Source organism: Cygnus atratus, chromosome 19 (genome assembly GCF_013377495.2).
Source record: "Cygnus atratus isolate AKBS03 ecotype Queensland, Australia chromosome 19, CAtr_DNAZoo_HiC_assembly, whole genome shotgun sequence".
NCBI classification, from domain to species: domain Eukaryota; kingdom Metazoa; phylum Chordata; class Aves; order Anseriformes; family Anatidae; genus Cygnus; species Cygnus atratus.
Genome location: NC_066380.1, coordinates 6,517,860 through 6,543,291, shown reverse-complemented (window position 1 = coordinate 6,543,291; position 25,432 = coordinate 6,517,860). Strand labels below are relative to the sequence as shown.

The 25,432-nt window shown below is 46.0% G+C and overlaps 1 protein-coding gene across 1 annotated transcript in view; it reads right to left on the bottom strand.

The window, feature by feature from the left end:
- Positions 1–25,432, bottom strand: part of DNM1 (dynamin 1) — a 68,137-nt gene that overhangs the window by 16,955 nt on the left and 25,750 nt on the right. The window contains exons 4-14 of the mRNA XM_035555335.2: positions 24,480–24,683; positions 23,863–23,961; positions 22,998–23,158; positions 21,830–21,972; positions 21,611–21,746; positions 20,375–20,442; positions 19,424–19,562; positions 11,120–11,206; positions 10,838–10,908; positions 10,367–10,418; positions 7,706–7,819 (exon numbers count right to left, since the gene is read on the bottom strand). Coding sequence (XP_035411228.1) covers positions 7,706–7,819; positions 10,367–10,418; positions 10,838–10,908; positions 11,120–11,206; positions 19,424–19,562; positions 20,375–20,442; positions 21,611–21,746; positions 21,830–21,972; positions 22,998–23,158; positions 23,863–23,961; positions 24,480–24,683 — 1,274 coding nt within the window. The remainder of the gene's footprint in view (positions 1–7,705; positions 7,820–10,366; positions 10,419–10,837; positions 10,909–11,119; positions 11,207–19,423; positions 19,563–20,374; positions 20,443–21,610; positions 21,747–21,829; positions 21,973–22,997; positions 23,159–23,862; positions 23,962–24,479; positions 24,684–25,432) is intronic.

Below are 25,432 nucleotides of genomic sequence, written 5' to 3'. Positions count from 1 at the left end.
TAAGAGGAAAAAAGAAACTCTCAGCAGCATAATGTAGGTTCTTTAAGATGTGCACATGGGCTGCACGTTAATCCATATGACCAAGGAGAGGTAGCAAAGTTGTAGAAGCACTCAGTCTGACTGCAGGAAGCAGAACAAGGATGCTCAGTGTTGGCTAGGGAATGTCGCAGACACAGGGCTAGCTATCCCTGCTTGGTGCTGCTGTGCCTAACCAAGTCACACCACTTGCATGGAGAACTGCAGGAAGATGACTGCAAGCTACTCGCTCAGGCAGGATACATGCCAGAGGATTGCTCCCCACCCCCAGCATAGTGCAGAGACAGCTATATGGCTCTGTACTTCACATCTACCAGCACAGAAGAAAATTCACATGGCCAGGAAGGAGACCAGGGTCCATTAGCCATTTGCAATTGTGGAGTGTGAAGCACAGCAGGGGGGGAGAGGGAAATACTGCATTTGCAACCTGATGATCTTGCACATCTTATTGTGACTGACTCCAAGATACTGGTTCTGGCCAGAGATGGAAACTGTCTGTACTATCATCTGAATAGCTGTTGCCATCTTGTATATAATAACCTAGCAGAAACTCACAAGACTAAGCAGGCAGCAAGCCAGCCTGACTCAAAGCATTTCCTCCATTCAATCAGATGGTCTCAATAGCTAGTTACATTTTCCTGCTCTTGGATACATGTGAACTGAAGCTGACAGATGCATGTGTGGGCTCCTCTAAGGTTGGAAATTGGCACTAACAGTACAAGAAAGTAATTGGCAGAATTATTAGGTCTCATTGCATTCAGAGCACAAGAACTAATTAAAGATTTCCCTGTAGCTGTTATGACAAACGCCTCTTCTTGCACAGAGGCAAGGGTCTACAGATATGGGAGAAGCACTGTCATTGTTTTAATTGTTGGCTATGTGAAATTAGAAACAATTCATGTTACTCAAACCTCTTAATCTCCCTTCCTTGTTGTAAGATGTAGAGTTCCATGAGTAAACAAACCTGCCCCAGAGATGACTGGAATTTCAGTCAAGTTCTTTACAGCATTTTAGGATCTCCTGTAATAATATTCAAATGGAAAAAACATTAACATCATAATTAAGAACAAACATACTGCATGGATACATGCCCACTACACAATTGCTAGGAATAAATGTCTGTCTAGAAAACAGACTGAATTATCTGAAAACAAGTTAGCTGAACATTTTAAGTTCAACACCTCCAAGTGAGATGCTATCAAGCACTCAATTTCTTGTTTTTACAAGAAAGATACACAAGATTTTTTTTTTTTTTGCTAAGGAAGATACACACTGAATTCCTGAGCTGCACTTCTTTCAGTAAGCCCCAGTCACCCATAACATACAAGGTCATCTTTCCAAAACTCAGCCCACCTGTATCACTTTTACCCTCAGAACATAATTTACTGGACACTGATCACTAATCCAAGCTGCAAAGCAGCTGTAATGGCTTGTTTACATAGGAAAGCAATGTGGGTTTAAGTTAAACAACACACCCTAAGATTTTAAGCTGATTTAGTTTGAAAGCTCTGTAGACATTATGCCTGGACTCATGATTAATCACAACCATTACCGCTGGCTTAGAGAGCACAGCATTGGTAATCAGCTGCACTCATGTTCCTCACCTGCTCAAAAAGTACAGGATGAGACATCAGCTGAAGTGATGTGCAGACTGAAACATGCAGTTTAGTGCATGGTGGCCACGACCAGCTGCCTGCGCCCCTAGGAAGCCATTGGAGGGTGGACTTGGAAATGCATGCAGAAGCTGAGTAGCTTAAGAACCAGAGAGGCTTCAAAGCCCCAAACCTCCACCTTTGTGATCTCTGAGGTCACAGCAGTGCCCGCCAGCCTCTGCAAAGGACAATGCACTTCCTCCCATGCCTGTTCCTGTGCCAGGGCAGAGATGAACCCTCCCCAAGTATTTGACTTGGTTTGATCAGCAAAGCACAACACATGCAATGTTGTGCCCCTCCAGGAAAAGCAGCCTTGGCTGTCCTTCCCCAGCACATGGTTAGGGCCAAAGTAGGAGCTGTGGGTGTTCAGATTCGTGGCTAGAAATCTCAACTGTCCACCAGCGTGCACAGAAAAGGCAACCCTGGAAGGGAGACGTGCAGCACACATAAAGCCCTCTTTATCCCTGCAGCACCAGGGAGAGAGGGAGCAAACCGCACAGGCTGGGGAACATCTGGAATCGTTACATGGGAGCCAAGCGGCACAGAAAGAGGCGGCATTCCTCAAGTTTCCATGCGAGGTAGGGAACCTTCCTTTCCCCCGCGCAACCTTATCCGCCAGCCGGCTCACTTCCTGCCAACCTCCGGCCTTCCCAGCAGCCAGCAAGCTCCTCCCTCGAGTCTAGTTAGCTTTCCACTGCCACGTCAATTGAGGCAGAAGGACAGAAGGGAAGCAAGAAGGGAGGGAGCGAAAACTACAAGAGGGAGGGAGGCTCGGCAATGCCAGACGTGGTGGGGGGAGAAAGACGGGGTATGGATTGCTGCTGCAGTAGCTGGAGGCGAGCTGCAAAAGGCAACTGGCCAAGGTGGGTCAAAGGACCCTTTTGAGGGCTTGGAAGCAAAGGCTGATCTTGCTTGAGCTTTACTCCGGACTTCAGGCAAAGGGGTTGATCTACAGGACAGGGCTAGGCAGGAGGAGATGGTGCACGGGGCCTGGGAGTCCTCCCAACCAGCTTCACTAACTCTTGTGCCAGATATATTAGGGGGAGAAGAGGGGTTGAATGAAGCAACAAATTCTGCACACCTAGGTGGCAGCCAAAACTTCAAGTTTCCTCCATGAACTGCAGTAATTGAATTTTTTTTCCTCCTCTTTCTAAAAAAGGTGCAGCAAACCCCAGGTGGAAACCAGGTACCAGCCTTCTGACACCGGCACTGCAAGAAGGGGCTTGGAAGCTTGCTCTGAATCGGAAACACGCAGGGAGCAACATCTCGTCTCAGCTGCCAGAAGAGGATGCTTCTTCAGTCAGGACTTGGACCTTCTTTCACCCCATCTCTGACCCCAAAGCCCCGTCCCAAAGGCAGGGAGGGGAAGGACTAATGAGCTGCTGAGAGCCGGAGAGCAGATCGCAGAGGCTCCACTCCGTCTGCCCAGTGTTCAGACTACCTGTTCAGGACTACGAGATTGTACAGTAGTCTGCACATTGGTTAGGCTGTGCTGGGATACACCACACACTGCCAGTGCTGCACGGGGACGGCAACACCTGCACGGCAGAGGGACATGCTTGGAGAGGGTGGTGGGCTGCGGGAACAGCTGCATGCAAAGTTCACCCATCCCTCAGCCCGGGAGGATAACACCCTTTGAAGCCATGCTTGATCACTTTTACCTGCCTCTTTGCCAGCCTACTCACATCCTTCTTATTCCTTCTCCCTCCTTCACCCCCCTTCTTTCAGCTTCACGCACTTGTCCCAGGGGTGGCTGCATTCAGGATTGCTTGTGTTTTACATAACAAGCTTCGCCATAAAATACAGAGATAAACCTAAGGGCCTGGTGGAGTTACAACTGCATTGCACTTTGCTACCTGAGAAGGCATGATCAAACAGAGAAAGGTGTCTGGAGAGAGGGGATTTCACATCTTAAAGAATGTTGGTCATTTACAAAAGAAAAAGGATTGAGAGTTGGAGGTTTGGATGTTCTGGAAGTTGTTTGCTTTGATGTTTGTCTGGAAAAGAAAGAAAAGAAACAGTGAGTGAAAGCATAAGTAAGGACTGAGTAACAGAAAAGAATAAAGTGTTAAACGTTACCCAGGAGAAAATATGCACTTGAGAAGAAAATAACGAATGAAAGAGTTCCACAGATGATGTAAAGAGAAGGAACATGTTTCAGAGAGCACCTGAAAATAGGAGAGGAAGCACCTCAGAGCAGACCTGCTCCTATGGCCTTTGAACAAACTTGGTACAAAAACCAGGCTGCAGCTGGATTGTCAGTCACCATCTCATTACAAGCTTGTGATGACTTGTGGGGATCAGCACAGAGACAAAAGGATTTCTGCCAGCTGAGCTGGGCCTCAAGGACAGACTGCTGGTGGCAGGGGGGACGGTGCAGGTGGGGGCTGCATGCATGCATAGCAGGGGAACAACTTCAGTATTGATTAATGTGTTTATTTTTAAGCTAGAATTGGATACAAGATGCTGACAGGTACAGAATAAGCAGCTATCTAATGGCTGTCAATAAGGTCACATCTTCCCCAGGACATGGGAGAGTACCTTTGTACTTTAAGCAAGAGGGAAGGCAAAAAGAAAGCCCAAGCACAACTGACACAGCAGAAATCAACATGATGCATAAGATTATGTAGCATCCCCACACATGCACCTGAAAGCACCTAGAACTTTGCACACAGAAATCAAAAGGCACTGCTACTGCATGCAGCTCACCAGTACTTCTACACAAGCAAGGCCATATTCTTCTCATGTAGTCACCTGCTACTACAAACCCCAAATTTCTAGTACATGATTTACCCAAGGAGAGAAGGTCCCATCTGTATTGTACATTCACACAAACTGCCAAAGGAACAGCAGGTACATCCATCCACCTATCTGCCCACACTCCTGCATGCAGTGGCAGTCGCTCTTGCAGAGCGGAGAGCACAGAGGTCCCCTCCAGCAGGCAGGGAGCTTTATGAATAGGAACCACCAAGCACAGGGCTCAGTGCGTCTTGCCTAAAGGGTCCTCATCACCAAAAGCTCACAGCACAGCTCACAGCCCCTCTTTTGCGGCCAGAGGGAAATCCCTGTGGAGAAGCAGGCACTGAGGATTTCATAAAGGATTCAGGCAGCACTATTTGAATCAAGTCCTTGAAGCGTGTCCACTACAGTGCTCGTCAGTGTGCTGTGGTGCTGCGCTGCTGCTTTGGCCCTGGGGACACTGTGGCTTCCCTGAGCAGGGAAATCATCTTCTGCATTGCCAGCAGCCAGAGCACGCTCCTCTCTGCCTCCCATGGCTGGCCTGCAGCACAGTCCCCCAGCGTTCAGGAGGTGCAGGTACCTCAGGAGGGTCTCCAGGTCTTGGGAGGCCAGCTTTCTGTGGGGCCACTCTCCATAAGGCCAGCATTTGACTCATTGAGAGGAGACAGGAAGAAAAACAGAGAGCCCAGGAGCACACACACACACAGAAATGCTCTTGGCAGAGGAGCAGAGTGGGGAGCCAACTTTCCACCCCCGCCTGGCCCGCTCTTTCCTTCCCCTCCCATTCCCCAGCACACTCCTTCAGGCCCCTCCAGAGCATCAACAGCCATATCCCTGCTAACATGTGATGCTGGGCCCTTTAAGACATTTTAAGTTTCAATTCCTTTCTTCAGAGGCAGAGGAAAAACAAACCAGCATTGCGGAAAGCCTGGTATTTCACTAATGGGGTCCAGATGTCTCCATTCCTCAGACTCTGGGTCCTGGCTTGCAAAACAGGGCAGGGAGAGGCTGCGCCCCTGCTCCCCCCAACGCCCTGCTAGCTTAGCCTTTCCCCTGACCCCACCACACCATTTCACCCTGCTCCTTCCCCCATTGCCACCCACAGCCCTGCCACCAGCACTTCTATATGCACGTGACAGATTCATCTCCCTTCTCGTGTCCTCTGGAAAGCTGCCAGAGCACAGGGGAACTGGGATCAGCGAGCCTGCAGAAGCACAGAGCTAGGCAGGCAAAGCCTCCCCCTTCCTCAAAAAGCTGAAGCGAAGAAAGATCATTGTGTACGGCCTTAAAAAAAAAAACACAACATGAGAATATTTCAGAAACCATACAGGACATGGGTCCTCCTGCTTCTGCATTAGTGGGGAAGCAGAGATCTGGACGGGCACACAGAGATAACCCTGCCTGACAGAGGGCCATGCACTGCAGACAACCCTACAGGATGGAGCCAGCTACACACAAGACTGAGGTTTGGGATGGGAATTCCCATGTTCAAGGCTCTCCAAGCTGCCACTGAAACACAAACTTTTATCTTCGCTCTGCTACGGAGTCCAGGTGGAAGCTGCTTTATTTCTTTCCCCCCAGACAGCCAGTGATCAAAGAGCTGAACCTGGGGAGGAATCAAAAGCATGCTTCTCTTTCCCCTCTGCTCCTGCTCAGCTAAAAACAAAGGCTCCTTTCTCAGGAACTGCTCAGACTTTGTCAGCACTGCCTCTCCTGCATTTAAGGGACCCAGGCCGGCAGGGGATTGCTTTAATTAGGCAACCCTACCTGTTGCTGTGGAGAAGGGAAATGGTACAGACCTCCAGTTGCTATTGACCCCCTAGGTTGCACTCCCTCGGGAGGGAAGAGAGGTCCAATCCCCATCCCATGCAACTGGAATCTATCAACAGTTTATGCTACAGTCCTCCCTCCCACTCCCCAGGGGAAAAACAAGGAGTTCTGATCATCTCTGCAATACAGATGTAGCAGTTGGCTTTGATTAAACTACTTGGTGTTTATAACCACCCAATCAGCCTATGTAACCTGGAGGAAAGTGAAGCCTCCACAAGCAACTCTGAATACAGAGGTCAGGAGTCTTAGAGCAGAGACACACTGGTTTAGCAAAAAGACATCTAATGCCCAGCTCCTCAATTATGAAATCTCTGCCTGTTCATCCATAGCAGCACTATAGCAGTCTCCATGCAGAAAGCGATATTTAGAGGCTGATTCATCACCATATTTGTCATCACTTCCACCTGCTGAGAATGAAACAGACCCACTGATCTCAACTAGACAAAAACCCAGGCTCAGCTACAGCTCCCAGGCACTGTGTGCCTCAAAACACCTGAGTGAAAAGACAGAGTAAGGGACAGCAGTTTGCTATCAGAAACCCTGATCAACTCAAATGCATGACTACACCGTAGCAGGCATTTTTCATCTCCCAGCACACTGAGTGGGGCTAACTCTTGTGATTACATCCTTATCCAAAGCATCCAACTATTCCTTTATTCTTTTCTCTATTCAGTATAATCAAAGACAACAATTATCTACCTTTGTCTTGCAGAGGAAGCAGCACACTTGACGATGCCAATTTCATCTGGCACGATTCTTAATATTCGACACTTTTAAGCAGCTCTACAGAGTAGGTCCATGTTACTCTCAGTGATATTCTACACATTGCTATTTCAATCAGCAGTACTCCAACCATTCACAACTGAGAATTTTACGAATACAGAGTAAGTGGTATGTTCAATATAGAACCATGAGACATTCTTGCTTCACAGGCTTAGCAACTGAATCCTGGAGAGGTTACTTTACCAAAAGTCAGAAGGAACCAGCATTTGAGCTGCCCCTTCAGCTCTACAGCTCCTGTTGCTGTGCACAGACAGGTGACAGCTTTCTTTGTAACCACAAGAGACGCGTGAAGATCTCTGCCACGCTCCTTCAGAAAACTCACCATGGTTGCCCCACAAATACCCAAAAGTCCAGACCTTGGACTAACACTTCACTCTTGAATATAACTGTGACAGGAAGCCAAAAAAGATCAGATCAATTCCCAGTGTCTGTCAACTTTCTGTTGGGCCAGGGCTTCAGGCACAGGTTACTCCCTGTGCATAGGAAGGCCAGACCAATTCAGAAGTGCTCAGCAGTACTAAGACTGCTGGTAACCAGGCCCAAGGACGGCTTCTGCTTGTATCACAAGCTGCAGACAGTACTCAGAAGGCACACCTGGAATAGCAAGAGCTGAAGGCCTAATCCTCAACAGATACCCAAGACTCAAGTCTGAGCAAGCTACTCACCTCATCGTCCTTATACCAGGAGAGGTTCTCCGCTGTCAGGACAAACCAGTACTCCTTGGAGCCACCCTTCATGATCCCAATATTGTTGATGGTGAGCCAGCCCTTTCGGATGACCTAAGGGGTTGGAAGCAATAAGCATTAATAAGATGCCTAAGAGCCAGCCTTAGGTGACAGAGGAAAGAGCAGAGGGTACCCCTACACACAGAATCATACGGAAAGACAAGGAACACCGTGCTCTCTGCTGCTGCCAAAAGAGCCCCCCACTCAACTGGCCAGTGAAGGTTTGTCTCAAAAGGGCCAGGAATAGCACAAAAAGGATGCAGGAAGGAACCTGGCTGTGCCTTATATCTTCTGCCAAGGGAAAGAGATACAGGAAGAACTGCACTGAGAGCGCCTTGGACACTGGCACAACTACAGAAGTACCAGGTCACAGCAACACACCCAGAAAAGACCATGCCCAGAGAAAAGCAATGCAGCAGTGCACCTTTTGGCACACTGCATGTGGGGTGTGCTTCACCCAACTCAGGGGTGTGGGAAACCAGTTCAAGAGGAAGAGATGGGCAAACAACTCAAGGAATTGAGTTTAATAACAAGGATACACTAAGTACGAGAACAAAAATGGTGCATCTGGAATTAGTAGGCTGGACTTTAGCATACCCATGTATTTGAGTAGCCATTAACTGAGAGCAATGCAAGTTCCTGTATGTTAGTCTGTTGAGAAGCCAAGCTGTTATTCTCTGTGGAACTCCAATTGACCATGTGCTGCTTTAGAGCCTCACACTCAATAATCAAATACAAGTATGCATCAGCTTAAGGCATTAGCTTTTATGTCTTACTGCACTGTTAACACCCAGATACTTCTGCATGCACTGTGTGTACCTTGTTGAATGGCTTGCTTGTTGAAAATGACTGCACTGCACACTAGGAAGTTCCACTGTGTGAACAGCACAATCCTCTTACCTGCCAATTTGACCTATAAAGGTAAACATTGGAGCATTGGATCTTCACCTCATGCCCACTGATAAACCTGAGATAGTCCTATTCTCTCTGTGGACAGGAGAGGGCAGTGAAACAGAACTCCAGAACTCTGGATTGCTGCTTTTTATTTCCACCCACTCAGATGTGCCAGCAACCCTATGATTTTCCTCGACATACCACCTTTTCACCTCATTTATGCTTCACCTGTGCCTAGTGCCAGCTGCCTTCCTCTCCCCATTCAGCAGCAGAGGGAATAATTTGCCTGTGCACTGTTCTTGCCTTCCCAGATGCAACATTAATGTTCATTAGCACACCCTGCTGAGTGGCCTTCTACTCACCAGGATCTCATCCTGCAAAGGGGAACCATAGCAACAGCAGCAGAGCAGAGAGCAGGAGAGGAGCAAAGAGAGGAGAGATTGTTACTAGGAAAGCTGGAGCAGGAGAAGAGAGGCTCAAAAATAAATTGGAACCCAAATCTTCTACTCCAGGCATTAACAAAAGTAACCCCCATCCCAAAATAAAACTTGCTAAAAGGGAAAAGCCCAGGCACTTTACAGGTTGGTCCAAAGCTTGCCCTTTCTGTTCTTTTGCAGTCAGCTCTTCAGCAAGGTATACCACAGAGTTTGAGGCTCCCTACAGCCGCTCCGAGATCCCATAAAGTGGATGGTTGGGCAGTTCAGCCTGAAGACCTACCTGCCAACAACACTGAAACAGTCTGCACGTTTGTGTGCAGGGAAAGGCGATTATACGTGTTCTGAAGCAAATTGATGTTAGGAATGAAGGTCTTTAAAAAGATTAACTGAAAGCATTTGCTTTTATTCTCTGTGAAACTGCTTGTACAGCTTTGTTTCTACAGGATCTTCTAGCCTAGATAGCCTTGTCATTTTCCTAGCAAATCTGGAAGGTGTTATTAGCTCCTTTTTAATTGGATGTGCAATCCTTACAGTTCCTGAAGGAATAAGCAGACTCCTCCCCTCCACTGCAGTCTTCTCCCAATGGAGATGTTCTCATATATAACCAGTGCAGCCATGGCTATACATAACTGTCTCCCTGTGCAGGGGCGTTAAGTATTTCCAGCAACATTTTCCATCTGAGTGCCCACGAACTCTTGAAATCCCTTTCCAGAAAGTGGGTACCCCTGATGGGAAAGACAACCGGGCATGACAAGTCTGTCTTGTGGCAGACCTAACAATAATTGGACTGGAAAGTGAGAGTTTATTGGTAAGTGGCTCAAATGTGATTATCTACAAGATCCCAAGTGTTCTGTACTACCTCACTTCAGCAAAAGAGCTGGCACAGCTAGCAAAGGGGCTGAAAACCCAGGGATGTACATTAACAACATTAATAGTGATTTCTACCAGAAAAGAAAGACCAGACAGCAAGTAATGAGCTTACATGAGGTGGTGTACCCCTTCTGGCCATAAAAGGCTAGATCTTGACTACCAAACATCCATTTCTCTCTATGACACTTGCCCTCTGTTGTTGCTACACTTGGTTCTTTCTGACTGCAGTGAGCCTCAAATGCTATGCTCCAGGTACAAACAGAGCTTGATCAATATAAAAAAACAAAAAGCCACAACTTGGAGCACCGCTGCATTTAGCCCAGTGCTTGTCCACCTGGCAGCTTCCAGGTAACAAACAAATCCTTCTTGCAGCAGTGAAGGAGATAGAAACTTGGCCTACCTGGTTCCCAGCTGCCTTCTTCTTGCTCATCTGGCTGCTCCTCTGCTGCGCACTGCAAACAACAGTGGAGACATTCAAAACCCCTCAGACTCTTCTTCATCACCTGAATCCTGCTCCCATCAGATAGCTGTTACAACGAATTGAGGCCTCTCACCACTAAATTCCAAGTTTAGATACCCCAATCTACCTCAACCTGCTCTCTCAGCCTTGGTCTACTCATCTTCTCAGTCCCACACTTGGGTCACAAACCCTCCACTGCTTGACATAATGCTCTAACTCCCCCTTACAAGCATCCCTAATTCTCCTCCCCAGCCTTGCAATACGAAGCCATTGAAAAGGGAAACAATACTGACGGTAAAGACATACTTTGGGGCAGCACCTGCACTGCTGCTTCTGAAAAACATTTACTGGAGCAGCTATAGGAGAGAGCCACAGGAAACGCATTAAGAGGGACAAGATATCACTGCTTACTTGGCAAAGCCAATGAAATCCTCGTGGTTTGTATTCATGTAAGCCAGCTCAATGTCTATTAGAAGCATGACCTGCCAAACAGAGGCACAGACAGCACAAGACAGACATTAGGTGACTGACATTGTATTAATCAGGCACAGAGAGAGCCTTTTATATAGTTCATCTGATCAGCCCTCTGCTGCCAGACACCCCTTGGCTCAGAGTTTGGCTCAGGCTCCTCTAGCCTAGACCATCCTCCACCCCACATCATCTCCCCACTTGCACACGCTCCTGATCACCTACCTGATCTTTGGTCCTGCCTTCTCGCTCACGGATGTGGGTAGTAACAATCCTCTCCATCTCCTCACGCAGATGAGGGTACTGGCTGAGCTGCAGGAGAGAGAAAACACGTGCACATGGGAAAGGGAGGTATAAAGGCGCGGGGGAACAGCCCCCTGCATGTATGCATGCACATGTACACCCTGCAATCATTTTTTTTTTTTCTAAGGGAAGTTCTGGGAAGCTGGACTTGCAGACAGATTTTCCAAGATCCTGGAAGTCTGCCAAGGGCAGAGTTCATTCCTTCTTGCTTTGGGCTTCAAAGAATAGTCCTTCTCACTCTTACAGCAACCTTTGTGTCACGGAAGACCTGCTCCAAACCCACCATACTCTCCCCGGCATAAGGCTCCTGTCCAACCCCAGATGTGAACGCCAGATATCACTTTTTGTTGTTAAACAATTGTTCTAGATGTTCAATATCTCACTGGCTAAGTAGACAAATGGCCCATTGCTGCAGCCTGCTAAATCTTATGAGAAGTCCCCTGGGAAAAATGGGGTTTAATCCCCATTTGCTGAGGTGTTAAAAGAAAGAACTTAGCCCTCTCCATCAACACTTGCAAGTAGAGACAGAGGACCTGACTGATTAAGGACCTGACTGACTCAAGGGGGCATATCTCCAAGGAACGCTGCACTCTGGGCATGCAGGTGCTGCTCCTACCTGCATCAGGGCAGGATTACATAGCTGAAGTCTATATTCACATGGCAACCTATACTACAATTTCTTTGAACTTGACTGAGGAAGGAATTCATTCCTGAGTGCACTGAGAAAAAAGTGCGAGGACTTCACTGGCTGTGATTCAAGAGAAAAGTATCCTGAGATCATACGTGAGACACCCTTCCAAAACGAACACCTTAAAGCACCCTTTCATGCAGTTTCTACCTACTTGCCTGTAGTTCATAAGCCTCTACTGATTTCAATAACAGTACCTGTATGCCAGTAGGTTCAGGTTCAGCATGGCCAAAAAATGGATTTTCCATCCCAGGGTTTAGATTTTTAAATCTTCACCTATCTCCCCTGTGAAACTATCCCTCCCGCCCCTTTTTTTTTTTGTTTGTTTGTTTTAGTTACTCTTGACTGCAACAGCAAACAGTATTTCCTAGCATCAGTCTGTTATACCCCCCATCGAGGGGGTATATTTAAGAGTCCTTTGCCTGTTATCTGTGCTACAGTTTTGTTTCTCCAATTTATAAGAGCTTTTTAAACTGACTTGGCCCCTCAAACAAGCAATTATTTCAAGCTAGAAAGATTGGCTCAAAAGTGTGCAGCAGCACTACTGAAAGCCAGATCTTACACTAACCAGCAACAGCTCTCCTACCATCTGACTACAAATAGTCTCAAACCCTTTCAGCACCCTTGCAGTTAAGCAAATTGCAGTTGCCTGGAACTGAAATTGAGAACTAGCATTAACACTGCCTATTTTCAAATGTGTAGTTTGTTTTGAACACCAATGACCCTACAGAAGCAGGAAAAAAATGTGGAAATCAGCATTCCCCACCACCACCTTGCCTTGAAAATGCAAACTGGGTGTTCTCCGTGATCTTTATGATTCAGGCAGCTGGTTGCTTCAGAGATACATATAGGCAAAGCTTCCTGTTTCCTTTGGGGGAAAGGAGGGTTGGCAAAGGATTGACAGGAAAGTTATGTCAAAGAGGAAAACAGGAAGTTGGAAAACCTCTAAGCAAGTCTCAGCTTCTTTACTTCAAATTAAAAAAAAAGTCAAACAAACACATCAACCCTCTCCCTGCCACCCCCACCCATCCCAAAGGCACGCAAAGAAAACACACTGTGGTTTATTCAGAACCTTGGTCATCCAGCAACATTCGTGTGCAAAAATAAATTGACAGCATTGGTCCCCATGCAGGAGCTTCCAACCCCAAGCATGCACAGGAGAAGCAAGGGCAGGCAAAGAAAAGTGACACTGACAAGCCACAGACATCCACCAGGGAACATGCAATAAGGCATAGAGGGACAAGGAATTATCATCAGCAGTACGAACAGCACCCAGAAATGCCATGACTCTGAAAGACAGGAGAGCAGGGACCCTTCGAGGGGCTACATCTGTCAGCCTGGGATCACATCCCAGCTCAAGTGGGTTTTCAATCCTGTTTTAGCTGGATTTTCCTGTTTTAAATACAAGTTCACAGCCCTCTTTGAAAAGCAATTTGTCCCAATGTTCCCTATCTCCCCTCTTTGCACATTCCAGGAGTTCATGCCAGCACACTGAAGATCAACATTCAGCCAAAAGGATGCTGACTTGCAAGTCCTTCCCTCCACTTGTGAGATGCTGCAGCACAGCCTGGCACAGAAGGTTCCTGATTCTGGAAAAACACTAGCTAGGACACTATCATCCTAGATGTGCAAGCCTCCATACTTGCACCAGCTTTCTGTTTATTTTGGAGCTACTCTCCATTTAACCAACTGGAAGAAGCTCAGAATCAGGCCAGGTATAGAATGCCTGCTAGTGGCTAACTTTGTTTCAGTCCTCAACTCTAACAGCCAACAGATAGTCAACTGGAAATCTCTCCACGCAGGGAAAGCTGTGCTTCTGTAGCACGTGAGGAACAAATGGGTTTGCCTCCTATGTTCTTTGTTAATACACTCCTATTATTCCATCTATGCAACTTTATCAACTGCACACAAAGATTTCTTCACCATCTGGGGTGAAATGAAATAATTGTGACAGCACACAAACACCACCACAATAGTTCAGAACAGCAACAAACCAAGACTACAGGACTGTTAAGCTAATTCAAAAGGTGTTAGCCCAAGCTCTCTTCCTTTCACGAAGCCTTGCAGGACTTAGTTCAAAGGTTTGTTTCTGATATCTGAAAGGCTGCATCAATCCACAGCACAGTGGACTGGGCGTGACCTTACAATTAGCATCAGTCCTGAAGTAGCCTTTTCCAGTTGCCTCCCCTAATAGCACATGCTTTATGTCCAGATGAAGCAGCTAGGGCTATAACATGCAAGATAAATACCACAAATCAGTTAATGCCCCTGTGCAGTTATTACCCGTCGTCTTACATCATCAGAAACCACCTAAGACTTGCTGCTAACCTAAAGTGGTCTATGAAAATTTCAGAGATCTGCTGGTCTTTCTTCCCTCTTTCAGAGGGAGATACAGGCAAGATTGTCTTCTCACTATGTGTAGACGTTCACCTTTAAATATTATTAGAACCTTCCTTCCAAATTTTCCAATACTATCACTAGATACAGCCACTCAAGGAGTTGTCTCATCTTTAACATTCATCTCCCTGGCCTCTCAGGCTAAATCTTATTACAGCCATTAGCTTTCTACAATGCCACTGCTACTATTGACTTCTTTATAGCATACATCTCAGTTGCATCATCTTTGAACAACCCCATGGGGTCCTCCACCACATCACAGATTAAAATCTATAGAGCCAGTGGGTGGCCAGCTGCTCTAATGACATTGCCCAATAGAGCTGTTGGGTATCAACACACATGAGGTTTTCATGATTCTTCTCCCTCCCCTACGTACAGGATACATCTCCTGCCAGATACAGAAAACAGTGTAAACAAAAATCAAAACCACCAAAATAAAACCCACAAGAGAAACAAGCTGGAAAGGAGCTACTCTGCCTTGCCACAGCTATTTGGCAACAGCAGCACTCTGCAAGAAGTACAGCAGACAGAGCTCAGAAGTTGAGCTCTGTGTTCCTAAGTACAATTAGTCCTCAATAGCTTAGCTCTCAACTTCACTCTGAACTCAGTTATCCTCCCTTCCTTCCCAGTTTTGGGCTGTATGATTGTGAGTCAGACTACAACCCTGCAAGAATAGGATTATAATTTTCAGGTCTTAAAATAACTAGTGAAACAGCCCTTTCCAACTCAGTTCCAGGAGTATACCACTATTGTGCTACAGACCTGTTTCTGGCCCCTCACATCTAAGTTCCACACAAATTAATTGCCACTCTACCTTTATTTTCAGGAGGCATGTGGTGCCCCCTCCTGGACAAAACTAGCCTGGGAAACAAACCCGCTCCTGCCCCAACCTCTAAACAGCATTCATTTGACACCTTCTATGTCACTCAGCAAGCTGCTGCTGCCCTCTGCTAGCCTAAGGCTCTTGCCGTTTACAGTGTAAAAAGAAAAAGATATCTACACTACCTCAACTGAGCATAGTCCATGAAGCGAGGCATCAGCAGGAGAATGATGTAAAGGGTGTAATGTATGGAAAAGCCCCTACCTCCCCCCCAAGTCTTTCGGGCCAGTAATCTGTTGACACTGAATCTCTTGTACCTCAGACTTTAATTGATGGTTGTATTGTTCATGATACTGCTCAGCACAGCTCTGTAGCCAAGCTGAAGCCTGCAGACCACTAGTGTTGTGGGGGGAAACATAAGGTCTTTTCTGGCTTTTTATTTTTTAATATTTTTCTAGAGTATATGGATTTATTTTTTTTAGGGGGTCCCATTAGAAAATAAGTAAGAAGTTCCAAATACATAGGCAGTGGCACAGCAAACAGGGCTTGCAGAGGGTTTGATCCACACTGAGGTGAGTGCCACTGAGCCAGAAAGAGGAAAAGGGCTCCCTACAAAGTAATCCACTGGATCCCAGCTTACTTAACAGCTGAAGAGCCCATCAGCTAATGCCCACTCCTCTCGGCCTGCTTTTAAGCTGCACTGATGCCTGCAGACTGCTGCTCTCCTTTAGCTGCCTCTTTATACCCATTTTCTTTCACTAAATTCACTGGAGTTCCTGTGGTACGTGTGGAGAAACAGCGTGAATGTGTGTGGGAAGGGGCGTGGGCATTGACCTTTCTTTGTATTTTTGGTTTCTTTACCTTTTCGCTACACTTTCTGATGGTGGATGTGAGCTCACTCACTACCATATCCACACACTTCAGACTCGGCTCCTTCAACTTCTGCACCTGCTTTTTCACTATGGCTTCAAAAGCGAGGTCAGGCGTGAAGAGACCCGTTCTGCATGGCAGGGGCAGGGTGGGAGGAAGCAACAGGGAAGAAGAGAGCAAAGCAGAGAAAGAGCAGGAAGAAGGAGAGAGGAGGAAGGAAAAGGGAAAAGAGAAAACAAGGCAAAATGAGAAGTGAGATCTTTGGTTCAGTCCATTAGCTTATTGAACCAGGTGAGCATTGCTATGGGGCCTGCGCACTGCCAAGTATCGGGAGAGTCTACAGGCAAATGGAAGTGGCAGAGGAAAGGAGGTAGGAAGAGCTGGCTGGTGAAATGGTGAGCTGTCAAGAGCAAAATGAATGGATGGAAGTCCCCAGGGATCAAGTGATCTCTTCCTGAAGGCAAGCTTATGCAGATTTTAAAACACAGCTGCTTGCCACAGCAAGCGACTATTTCCTAGAGGCTCACCATGTCTCATTTCCCTTTGTCTGTAGATATCCCCCTTTCCCACCATGGTTACCCCTTTCATGCTTTCCTTATTTCACGTGCAGGAGGCCTGACCAGGAGCCAAGGTAAGACTTGCAAAGGTCTGTCACTTGCACCTTGTGCTGGCCTGAAAACTGAACTGAACGGATGTCTCAATTTCAGAGATTAAGATAACTGCTTCACTTACAGAGTGTCTTTTATCTCACTCACCTTTCCCACAACATTCCCACAACAGTTAGCTTTCTCAGTAAAGCCAGAGGTATGCCAGTGTTTAGGGAAACGCAAACATGCTACAGGGCATCCACAGCTATACAAAGCATCTGGACTGCATCAGCTAACCTGCAGCATCAGGCCCAATACAGGCCTGTTGAAGTGTATAACATAGTATTAGTTTCCATACTATCTGATACCATATGAAGTGCCTTGTATTCTCAGTTCCTCTCCTATGACAGAAACAGAAAATCCACAGAAACTGCACTTTCTAGAATATGGCCAAATTATTCCAATTCAAGGCTATTACTGCATCCAGAGAAGTTTCTCCAGCACATCTTTAACACTTCAGAGCTTTTACCAGGGTGCTTTTTGTGCCATAAAATCAGTTCCTTCTCTTTGCACAGCATATAACTGCTCTGAAAGTGCTTTCAAGGGGACAACATCCCATTGACACAGGGATGGGATCCTGCTTTTTTGAAGGTACAATTAATAGTCAAACCTATGGTGTCTACAGCTCACAATTAATCCAGGTCTAGTTATAACTAGACATCACTCCATTTAAATCAGATACCTACCCCTTCACTTCATCTTTCATCTCCATAGGTAACATCTGCAAGACCCCAAGTTACATCACTCTCTTAAAACACTTCAATGCATATTATAGGACCTCCAGTAACCTGAATTTTAAGTAGCAGAGAGGATCAGAGTACACTAGAGGATTCAGCTTCACCCAAGAGCCTCTCTCAAGGTGCCAAAGCAGCCTCTTCCGATCAAAGCAAAGGCATTTTCAGAGCTTCCTCCACACCCTCTGACTTGATTCCTTATTCCTACTAGTCTAGTCAGCCCGCTAAACTCAGTGCACACCATTTCCCCTACGTGCACCGCTTCAAAGACCAGACTCAGGGGGCCTTGTACAAAGAAGAAAACCAGTTCCTTCAAGTACCTGGGTACCACCTGAATGACAGTATTTTGCTTCTTCAGACAGAAAACTGTAGCCATGACTACTAGCACACAACACAGCAAGCAGCACTGCAGTTAGCCATTAAACACTTAGCAGTGGGATCTAAACTAAAACGGAACACTAATCCTGAAGCTGTGAGATGGTCCCTCACAGACCCCCTCTCCAATACCCCCTACTCCATTCCTGTGGTCTCTTCTCCTCCCTTATTTCCCACCCTGCTGTACCCACCACCTAGGAAACCTGTTGCTGTCAGAACATATGGTCTCTTCACTACTAGACTTGTCAGTAAAAGAAGAAACACAGAAATGATGAAGAAGAATAGGAAATGGAGGGAAGGATGCAAACAGACAATGAATAGGAGATTTTGAACAATAACTGATGGATGAAAACAAGCCAAGAGAAGCTTCAGAGGGCTTGAAAAGGAATGCCCTTCTGATCCAATTAGCAGGTGACTCTGGATACTTGGCAGCCTGAGGGCCTGTGCTTACCTGTCACCAGGCTCTAATGGCAATTTTCTGGGTGCTCCCCACAGTCACATACCCCAAGAGAGAACAGCAGGACAGAAAAAGGAAGCTCCTCCAGCACTCTAGAAACCTGAGCAATATCTCACTGCAACTGCTTTGCTTTCCCAGGCTGCTCTGGGAGGCAAAGCACGTGTCTGCATGCCCGAGCCCTTCTACAGAGGCTCCCGGCCCTAAGGGCTCAGCATTTCTCCAAGTGATGGCAGCTATTACCACTTGGGCACCTCTCCCCACCCTCACAGGGAGAAGGTGTCAGACTCTCCCGACACCTCGTGCAATGCCCATTTACCTGCACCCAAACAGCCAGTGGCGATTCCAGTCTCCAGTACCCAAGCTACCATCCTAACTCAGGTGCCTTTTCACCAGTACCCAGCCCTGGCTGAAGCAGCAAGCCATGGCTGAGAAGAATGGCATGTGTCTTCCTATCTTGCTGCTTTTCAGCCCCAGCCTCAAACAAAAGCTGCCATATCCAGAGTGCAGAATTAAGGCAGGTTCCTTACCCCAGTTCCAATAGATACCAGTATGAATCCCAAAGGACAAAGCTTGAAGCCCTCTCTGAGGGAGAGGGCAGGAGAAACCCAGAGGTAGATTGACATTTCTAACATGATCCTTCTCAGCCATGTGCTGCTCTTCCAGAACAGGATATGGACCAAGCCAACCAGAAACCAAGCCAAACACCACAGGAACGTTCCCCTGTGATACAGCCCACAGCTGTAACTGCAGTAGTAGCCTCCGAAGTTCAGCCCCATACACCCAGCCAGCAGCACCCTGCCCTGATAGTAAAGGCTTGTTTGGGATTAACCCTCCTATTTCTAGCAGAGGAGAGGGGACATAATTTAAAACCCAGTTTCTGGCTTGGAAAATAAAACCAGCAAACAAATTTAAAGTCAGATGAGGCCCTATAAGAAATACCCTTGGCTTCGAGAGGAATCAGGAGTCACGCTACAGACTGGAGGTGTGGGGGGCGGACATCTCCAGCACCCCTCTGCTGTAAAGATTTCTGGGAACAAGCCCATAGCCCATGTTCCACAGTGCTTTTGTTTGGCTTGTTGGCTGGATCGTCCCAGGCTGGTACCGCTCAGGTCTAGTCATGCTGAGGAGGTGGTCAGAAACACGAGTGTCGCTGCAGGCAAGTCCCTGCCCCAGTCACAATGCTGTGCTGCAGCCAGAGAGGGGGTGGAAGGTGCCAGCTCCATGCTGCCTCCAGTTACCTTCTTGGTGCACTGTCTAACGGTATTGATTAACTCCGAAATAACCATGTCGACGCATTTCAGGCAAGGCTCTTTAATCTTCTTCACCTGCTTTTTCACAATGGTCTCAAATGCCATGTCGGGTGTGAAGAGACCGGTTCTAAACACCCAGGATAGGGGACAAGACAAGGCAGAAGGGGGGAGAAGGGGCAAGGAGAATGTCACAGCGTTACACACACATCTCGGAGCAGGCACCACCATCACTGAAACCCAACACACAGGGCTGGGGGAGCATCACACCCCTCAGAGAAGTCCTGCCTTGGAAAATGGGGGATGCTTGGCACCTCCCAGGAGGCAGGTGCTGAGGGCAAAATGGATCCCAGATGGACACCAGTGCTGCCCCTGACAGGAACCAGAGGCCAGTCACCTTCCCAGGGGAAGCATGACTCAGGGTCTCAGAGATGTGTTTTCAGGAAGTTAACCTCCACTGAGGAGAATGCAACTGTATTTGCTACCTAAACACTGGAACTCACATTCTGGGGCCACTGGGATCCTGGTGATGGGCACCCTAATGCTCCCTTCAAATCTCTAGGGGAGGAGGTGCTCAGCACCAGCAACTGTTTTATGTAATGGTTAGAATGGAAGCAGGAAGTGAAAACCAACATTTAAAACTAAATGAAGCAGTGGTATGGGCTTGCAATCCTGTCCTTTCCTACCCAGGAATGAAAGAGAGGGAGAAAGTAACTAGTCACCAAGGCAGTTTTACCTTTTAGGCTTCTGCAACTCACATGGGAACAGGAAGCAAGCTACTTCGTCCCTGTTCCCAGATTCAAGCCACTTGGGAGTCCAAGGAAGTTATCCCTCCCCTTTGGTGGACCTACCGTACCTCTGAAGTCTTCAACTCCATTTGGAAGGTCTAGAGGTATTTACAAGGCTATGCAGCCAGTGGTCTGCTTAGTGCATGATACGTGCCTGATACCATGGATGTTCTTGATGGCATAGCTAATCTCCCGTCGCAGCTCCTTCTCATCAAACTCCATCTGCACCAACAGAGAGTTTTTATCAGAAACTGTTTGATGCTGTTGTTTGCACAACCCCAAGATACATAACAGCATGTTTCACAAAGAGGTCCCATGCTAGTACTATCATGTGACAGATGAAATGTTAGCCCAAGTGTTGGATACAGAGCACAGCCATAAAGCTTCTACTGTCAATACAGATATCCTGGACAAATATTAATAGCTAAGGGCCTGCATTTACAGGTGCCAACCCCTCAGCAGCTCCCAAGGAGCTATTTAGAGATAAAGCAATAGGACTGAAGCACTAGATTGCTTTCTACAATGAACTGTTTTGTCTCCTGAGATATAACATAAGGTCTTGGCAGCTGTTTTTCAGCTAACACCTCAAGCAGATTTACAATTCACCTACAAATATATATTATCCAATATAAGGCAGGCTCTTGTATTTCACTAAGAAGGTCTCATCTTATTTAAATTAAAAGGCAAAAAAATGTGGAAGACCCAGGAGTAGAACGTTTTGGCTCCTGACTTCATTTAAATTTATGTTAGAGGATTTTCTCCCTATCACTTCTGATCGTGTTAGTATACTTTGCCATCCAGGAAACCTATCATTCACTACAGATCCACTACAGATCCTCTTCAGCTATGATGACTGTAGAGCAGTTTCTACACCATTCCCACCTCTAGGCCATTTTTAATGGGACAAATAAGTAAGGCCAGGTATATCTACATCATCTTTCCTGCTTCTTGCATATGCATTAGGGAGGCTTTAGGCCCAGCCTGATGCTCGGGATCAAGGATGTACAAGTTTCAAAACCATTTGCATTACGTGCAACTTAAATTAGATATCTACATATCTGCAAGGACATTCCAACATCAATTTGCTGTTGTCTGTGTTAAAAGGAAGTTATTTTGCACGTTTAATTTAGCCTTTAAGAATTAAGCAAGAGTAGCATTTAACTACAAAGAGAAAGTTAAGTTTTCACAAGGACTGGGACTGAGGGAGATGTCAGTATTATGGGAAGGCTCCAATGAAGTAGACAACAGGAAGTGAAAGTGAGGTGATAAAGTAGAAGAAGTGACAAGAAATCAAAAAGGGAAAAATAGATAGTGAAAGATGCTAAGAGAGGCAGGAAGACAGACAGAAGAGGTGAAAAACAGGCAAGGAGAAAAGGTATCTCAGCAGTACCTTCACGAGTTCAAAGGGAAAACGCTCATGGAAGATACGGTTAATCCTAGCTCCTCCTGAGAGCTCATAGGTATCAATTTGGTCTCCGGAGCCTTCAATACGTTTCTCGAAGTCCACAGCAAACTGCTGGACCATCCTAAAAGAAAACAAAAAGCATGAAGTAAAAGGCATGGCTAAGTAGTTGCTTCCAGGGAGGGACATGCAGTTAAGGCCACTCACTGAAGCAGAGCTTTAGTCTTGCGAGCAGGGTCATCAGGACGAAAGTTCTTGTACTCCTCTACCTCCTTCTCAATGGAGAGAAGCTGGCTCTGGAGCTTGTTCCTCAGCCCTGGCAGGGTGTCACGGATGTGGTTGGTCAATTGCTGCACAGGAAAAAGGTTCAAGATAAAAGCTGTAAGTGGTTTTCGGGAAGTGTGCGCTATGTCAGCACCCCAGAATAAAGAGGAATATTCCTCTCTTGCTGTGTTTTCCAAGTGGTCCAAATAAAGAGTCAAACCCAGGACAGATATCAGTTATAAGCTTGGTGTATCCTGCCTTCCATCTCCTACCTATTTCACCCGTTTATTCCTAAATTTCATTTCAGGTGTTAGCCTAATACAAACCTTCCATTCTGACAAGCCTGTCATCTCCAATCAGGAATAAATTTCACATACAATTATCAGCATTTGTCACTTATACCAAGGTAACGGCTACTCTGTCTGCAGGTTATCACACCACTGACACCCATCTTTGTTCTGCACACATAAGGGTGGTGGTTAAGCCCTTTTTCAGTGAAAAGGTGACAAGGCAAGGTAAAAGGAACCAAACGCACTGAGGCTCCAATAAAGGGGTTTCCACAGAACACAGATGTTGAAGTCCCCATCTTAAAGAGAAATATTTAAATAAAGAAAGGCAGAGCAGTTCTTCACTTAAAGAATCAGTCTTAACAAAAGGGAAAATGACTACCAGCATCATATTTAAATCAATCTTCACAACTTAGTATTAGGCAAAGACCACTAGGAATTTAGAAGTTGTCTTTTAGCTTAACCTTGTGTTCATTCCAATAGCGTAAATTTAGACAAATACCATAAGCTTGCTATTGATTTTGTACCAGCACCACTGAGAGGATAAAGCAACGTTCTGCACTTGGTGTGTGAGCTCATTTATTAACATTATTCAGATCAAGCACACTTCACAAGACCTGGCATCAAAATGCTTTTTATGAGTCAGAGAAGGAAGAGTAAGCAAATCTTCAGAAGTCCCACGGCACCAAAACAATGTTCAGAATTTCAGTTTGTTGACCAGAAGTTTTATATTCTTCTGTATTTTTCCATCCCAGAAGAGCCCGATGAGCAACCTAGACATCCTTTTGGCATAGTGAGCAGCAGTTCTCAACTGGTAACAGTACCTGGTTCAGCACTTTCTGCAGGTAGGGGGTTCCCATGCGATCAGCCATGTGTCTGTAGGCAGGGTGGGAGAGAAAAAATTTCCTCTCTGCAGCCAGAGCTGCCTGAATGTCCTTCTTGCCATCAATGTCCTTCTGACTTCTGTTGACTACACCAATGTAACCTGCAGAAGCAAGGTTAAAGATCAGGTGGTTGCAAGGATGAGAACGTAAATGGGACTCAGATTGAGAAGGAAGTTACCCAGCTGTCAACATTGGGAAGTTTCAGTGGCAACACATTATTAGGTACTAATTGGAAATGTTTTAAACTACAGTTTCCTCTGGACATCTCAGGTTCTGACACTTTGGTGTGCAGGACAAAAGTGCAACTATGCGACTGAGAATTAACTTATTTATCACTGTTCCCACAACCATAAAGTACACCCTGTTCTCATTCAGGACTCTTGTTCAAGTCTTTAAGATAGGTACTTCACTATGGCTATGTACAGCATATATCACAGTACAGCCCACTATGATTACACCTCATATACTATGGCAATCAAATAAAACAGCAGGGGAGTAATACAGGAATTTAATTTTTGCAGCTTGCTTTATTAAAAATAAGGAAGACAGTAAAGATAAGAGCATAGGGTTATGCTTCTGCTAGGACTAAATATCACCTAGGACTACTAAATATCACCTAAAAATTTCCTAAGTGTGACTCATCCCCTTTCCCCAAGTTTTCTCAATGCTGGTTTGGAACAGAGATGGCCTAAGCACTAGTTTTAACAGATGTTCCAGGATCACTGAAGGCAGAGGATGAGGCCAAGATACCTTACACAGGGAAAATGAAGGAAGTAGATCTCAAACAAAACATGATGAAACATACCTCTACGTAGAGGAAGTAATTTGTTTTCTAGAACATCTCTTGCATCAGTTCCTTCATCCATAAGATCCAGCTTAGTGATGACTCCAATAGTGCGTTGCCCTTCAGAAAAAAAAGAATATAGTTGATCAAGCAAAATGACTCATGTAATGTCTTCCTCTGTTCGAAGAGTTTACAGATTACCCACCTTGGCTACTCAAGGGCTCCTGAACTCAAATACTACAGTTCCCATCATTTCAAGAGGTCACAACAGCAGACCAGATGATAACAGAGGTCAGTTCTCAGTTACACCCTGCCAAAAACACTGACATGCTATGCCACAGTAGAGAGGGCTTTAAGTGCAGGGATTTTTCTGCTTTTCCTCTAGGCACAACGTGGATGACTACAGTAAAGGAAGGGAAGTCTTTTACCTCTTCAGAGGCTCAAAGGAGGAAATACGGAGTAACAAAAAATTCTACTGTAGTAGCTATTAAGACTCACAACCACCTCTCAGAAGGGCATATGTTAGTGAAGATACCACCTAAGACAACAGACGGGATCCCACAGCTACTGGGCTAATCACAGCCAAAAAGGAGAATTGGGCCACTAGCTAGTAGTCCATGCTAAAATACAAGATTTACCTTGAGGATCCACCTCCTTTGCAATTTTCAGAGCATCAGAATTGGCCAAATCAGAGTTGGCTGGGGATACCGCCAGGATGAGGCAATTCTCTTTGGTGACAAACTGCATAAGCATATCTCGGATCTGGAACTCGATGTCAGGGGGCTGGTCCCCTACTGGGACTTTTGTCATACCTGGTAGATCCACCAACGTCAGGTTCAGGACTAGACATAGGAAACAAGACAGAACAAGAGTGTGTTGAGGTAGGTATGCTCTAGTCTATAAAGAGTACCTGTGGCTTTAGTGACTTCAGTACATTAGAGGTGTAAAAGATGCACACGACTCAGAAGAATTCGGAGTTTTCCAATTCCTTTTTGTTACTGCTTAATAAAAAAATATTTGCTAGTTATTATTAGTCATGATTGTCAGTGATCTTATTGCCATTCCCTTTAAATCACTTGCTCACACACTGATCAAGGACCGACCTCAAAGTCCTTCCATACTGGCTACACCGAAGGGAAGGGGATAACAGTACATTTTTACCACTTCATAACAAAGACTGGAGAGTCAGAAGAGTTAATTCTCATTAGCTGTCCCCAGTATTAAAATGTTCAGTCCTGCAGGCCTTATTCAAGAGGCTCTTGTCAAAGTCAGATGGGCCTTCTCCTGAAGGATGCAACATGCAGCCCTTTAACTGTTTGATTGTCTCACTGAAGAAAAATTAGAAAATAAAATTCAAGAAATTCTACGTAGCCTACTGCTGATGTAGTGCCAAGCTGCTGCTTCCCCAGCAATGCCCAAAGAGCTATTCACATTTAAAGAGCTTGCAAATTTTGTGCCATTCCACTCGTTTAAGCAGAATTCTTGCACTGAAATCAGAGGCTTATGGTTTGAACATTATCTGGAGAGCTCTATGCAAAGTGCATCTTTACGTGCCAACAGAAGGCAAATACTCTTCAGGAAAGCCACCCTC